Consider the following 3,637-nt stretch of genomic DNA (forward strand, 5'->3'; position numbering starts at 1 on the left):
GATGCGTTCAGGGCGAGATGCGTTCAGGGCGAGATGCGGTGGGATGTGCTTGGAGAGCATCATGAGTTGTTGTTGATCAAAGTGCAGCTCAAGCCGACGTGTCGAACAGCTTTTCTATCATCTCCTCCACTTCCTCCGGCCGATACTTGTGGTACTTCTCAGGGTTCTTGGTGAAAGAGATGTTGGCATATCTAGAAAAAAGAAAAGTGGTTCAGTGTGACGGGAGTCAGACCGTGAGCGAGTCCGTTTGCATAGAAGGTGAAGTGCCGCATAACGGTAAATAAAATTCTATGATTTCTGTGCAGGATTTCTTTGTAATTCTTAAACATTATAAGAATGAAATCTACCACATGAAACAAGTGGAGACAAGACATAGTATGTCATGAAAAGTCATAGAATAGTATATTATAATGATGTCGTACTATACTATGACCTTTTATGACATTTATTATAACTTTTTGCCATTATTTTAGTATTTTATTGTAATGAACATGTCTTCACTTTAACATATGACTTCTTTTTTTTATGACAGCACCAAACATGAGCTACACCAGCTGTTTGGAGGTATGTCACTCTTCCTACGAACACACAGGATGATGATGTCGGCCTCACCTGTGCAGGAAAGCCCTGTAGGCCTCAGACACCACCCTCTTCTGAGCCTGACGGATGAAGTCTCGCTGCTCTTTGTCGGGGATCGCCCAACCCTTCTGGATCTTACACAACTCCTCCAGCCCGTCGTTAAAACCCTGAGAAAAACACGTCACACCGTTTGTTCTTTCACGTTCGTGCGACCACAGAGTGCATCTTTACAGCGTCGTTGGTTTGTTGAAAAGATATTTCACAGTGAAGTGATTCTTCCCTCACCTTGAACTTGTCTTTTATCACCTGCCGCTCTTTATCTTTCAGCTGGAGGAAGGAAAGACTTCAGTTATAAAATGTACACAAAGACACACTCATGACTCATAGTCAACACTTTCTATGGATTTTATACAAGATATACGTATTTATAAGACCTTCAGAGAACAGTTGTGATGTTTTGAGCTGTGGTGGTATGAGGTGCTGACTGGGAACTGAAGCCGTTCTCATGCTCGCTTCAAAGCCAGACTCCACTGACAGAAACAATGTTACCTTTCAGGACCCGGGAGTCGCTGGTCTACTGCTGCCCCGGTCTGTTAGTCTGTATAGCACAAACAAACTAACTACTGATGGAAGCAGCGGTAGATCAGCGACTCCTGTGCTGTGCAAGGTAACACAGTTACTGCTTTTGTCAATGGAGTCTGGTGGCTTTAAGAGAATATGTTTTGCAGCTGCCCCCGTGTACAGCCGTACGTTACGTCGGTTTCTCCAAACTCCATCTACTGTAGTGAAACACTGACTATGGAGAAGAACCTCATACAACCACACTTCATCTAAACTATCCCTTTAAGATGTACCTGAACTTTAACGTTTCTAAATGTAGCAGGTCAGTATGACAGATGATAAAGTTCTGACCTTGGTGCCGGGTTGGAAGACGGGCACGTTCCTGTTGGTCAGGTGCTCCGTGACTCTCACCCAGCTGTGAGGGAATCAAACACACAAGCTCAACGTGAGCGCCGAACAACACGCATAAATAAAGTTCATTTTTACTGTGTTCACCTGTTCTGGTACATCTGGATCTGCTGCTCGATCAGCTCCCTGTAGGAATTCTCAGCTTTCTTCTGAGTCACTGTCACCAGCTGGATCAACTCAGACCTGAAGACATATATAACGTACAGATTCACTCTGAGGACTAAACACATTCACTCTGAGGACTAAAGAGTGTAGTCCTCAGAGTGAATCTGTACATTATAAATGTCTATAAAGAAGAAACTACTCGTACTTCTCCAGCGACTTCAGGATGTAGTTGTAGTTGTTGTGCAGAAAGATGGCGCTCAGCGCTGAATCCTCGTACACTTTGGATTTGCTGAGCAGGTTCAGCTGCAGGTTCCCCAACACTTTACCTGAGAGGAGATGACCATCAACCATCAGTTCACCAAACAACTAAACGTGGACACTTTATATTCTTCCACACTCACAGATATAAGCGCTGAGGAGTCGTTTGTTGAACTCCGAGGTGTAGCTGCTCGCTGACGAACTCGTCTCTGGAGAGAAAACAGTCTGTTAGAAACCAACAATCATGAGTCTTACTTCATTTAGTCTGCTAACACTTCTTTAGTCATCTCTTTAGATCAAAGTCTTTCATGCACATCACAGCTGAGCGGTTCTGAAAACAGACTCCTGTCAATCTGAATGAATTAGCTTCAATAGAACATTCAGACTCATCAGCCTTTGGGGGCCTTGTGCTTACCTCGGGGGTCTAAAGGTATATTGTAAGTGTTCCCCAGTACTAAAAGGGCCCAGGCAAGGCAGAAGAGAAAGAGAAAAGAGGCACAAGTGCAAAAAACAAAAAGGTTAGAAGAGATTTGTTAGTGCAGAGTAAAGATCACGGGCCAGGCAGCGAGGAGACGAGAGGGAGGGAGCCGGAGATATTCACAACGTTAATCTGAAATATCACTGGGAACTGAACCTGAACACAAGCTCCCTCTGAAAGAAGAGAAGCAATGTTTAAAAGCAAGAAGAAGGAAAGTTAGAGAGTCAGAACGAGTGAGGAGAGAAACCACAGCTCGTGATTAAGATCCAGACTGAATAATAACACGAGTCACGTGCAGGTGAACAGAAGACCCGTACGGATGTTCCAGCTCCTAAATACGTGCCATTAGTTTGGATCACACACAATCTGGTAAGGACCACCACTGATATTAGCATTAAAGGGAACAACAGCACGTTAGCATGAGGACCATGAGGACCATGAGGACCAAGAGGACCAAGAGGATGTACCTTGTGAGGCCAACATGGCTCCGGCGGTCTCGTGGAAGTCCAGCAGCTGCTGCAGGAACAGGATGGCCTGCAGGAGAGAGTGAGAGGGACAGATTGAGAGAGAGCGAGAGAGAGACAGACAGACAGAGAGAGACAGACAGACATGCAGACAGAGAGAGAGAGAGGGAGAGAGACAGACAGGTCAAGGTGAGCCCCCCCCCTCATCTTATTCATTGAACAGAGCGGTTGCTTACATTGCTGGTCAGCTCGTGGACGGTTCCATCTTTTGGCATGTTGTACTCTTTATCAGGATCATTCTGTAGGAAAAGAAACGAGAGAGAGTTCAGCACACAATACTGAGAGGATGATGATGACGACGACGACGATGACGCAATGTTCTCACCTTGATGCTGTCTGCAAACTCCTCCAGAGCTTTGGCTCCGATCGTCTCCATGGAGGTGATGAGAGTGGGCAGCTTGTTCTTGGTGCTCGCTGCTGTTCCCTGAACACACACAGAGGTAGATTCATTTAATGAATAAATTAAAGAAAGAAAGATTACTTAAAAGATCAGAACTAAAAGTGATGAAGACCTGCAAAGTGGAGTCAAACTCAGACTTGTTCATCTTCAGGTGTCTGAGGATGGGGAAGATGGTGAGCACGGCCGAGTAGTCGTGACGCATTATGGCTCTACGAGCTGCAGACACGATGTTGTCTCCTTCCAGCATCAGGTTGTCCAGCGCCTCCTGTGTGGGGGGGACGACAAATGCTTCATGTGTTAAAGCTGCATTCTCTCTAGTGTCCA

The 3,637-nt window shown here is 45.5% G+C and overlaps 1 protein-coding gene across 11 annotated transcripts in view; it reads right to left on the reverse strand.

The window, feature by feature from the left end:
- Positions 1-6: 6 nt before the first annotated feature.
- exoc7 (exocyst complex component 7) overlaps positions 7-3,637 on the reverse strand; it is a 10,337-nt gene continuing 6,706 nt past the window's right edge. For 6 of the 11 annotated variants that reach the window (XM_031844019.1, XM_031844017.1, XM_031844016.1 and 3 more), the window contains 11 exons: positions 3,426-3,578; positions 3,239-3,337; positions 3,090-3,152; positions 2,857-2,923; positions 2,055-2,120; positions 1,859-1,979; positions 1,636-1,731; positions 1,492-1,555; positions 865-906; positions 613-746; positions 7-191 (listed from right to left, as the gene is read on the reverse strand). In XM_031844019.1, the coding sequence (XP_031699879.1) occupies positions 89-191; positions 613-746; positions 865-906; positions 1,492-1,555; positions 1,636-1,731; positions 1,859-1,979; positions 2,055-2,120; positions 2,857-2,923; positions 3,090-3,152; positions 3,239-3,337; positions 3,426-3,578 (1,008 nt within the window). In that variant the 3' untranslated portion in view covers positions 7-88. Of the gene's footprint in view, positions 192-612; positions 747-864; positions 907-1,491; positions 1,556-1,635; positions 1,732-1,858; positions 1,980-2,054; positions 2,121-2,326; positions 2,366-2,856; positions 2,924-3,089; positions 3,153-3,238; positions 3,338-3,425; positions 3,579-3,637 lie in introns of all 11 variants that reach the window. The other 5 variants (XM_031844018.1, XM_031844013.1, XM_031844012.1 and 2 more) reach the window with 1 other exon arrangement.

The sequence above is a fragment of the Anarrhichthys ocellatus genome, unplaced genomic scaffold, assembly GCF_004355925.1.
Source record: "Anarrhichthys ocellatus isolate YVR2014 unplaced genomic scaffold, GSC_Weel_1.0 scaffold4, whole genome shotgun sequence".
NCBI lineage: Eukaryota > Metazoa > Chordata > Actinopteri > Perciformes > Anarhichadidae > Anarrhichthys > Anarrhichthys ocellatus.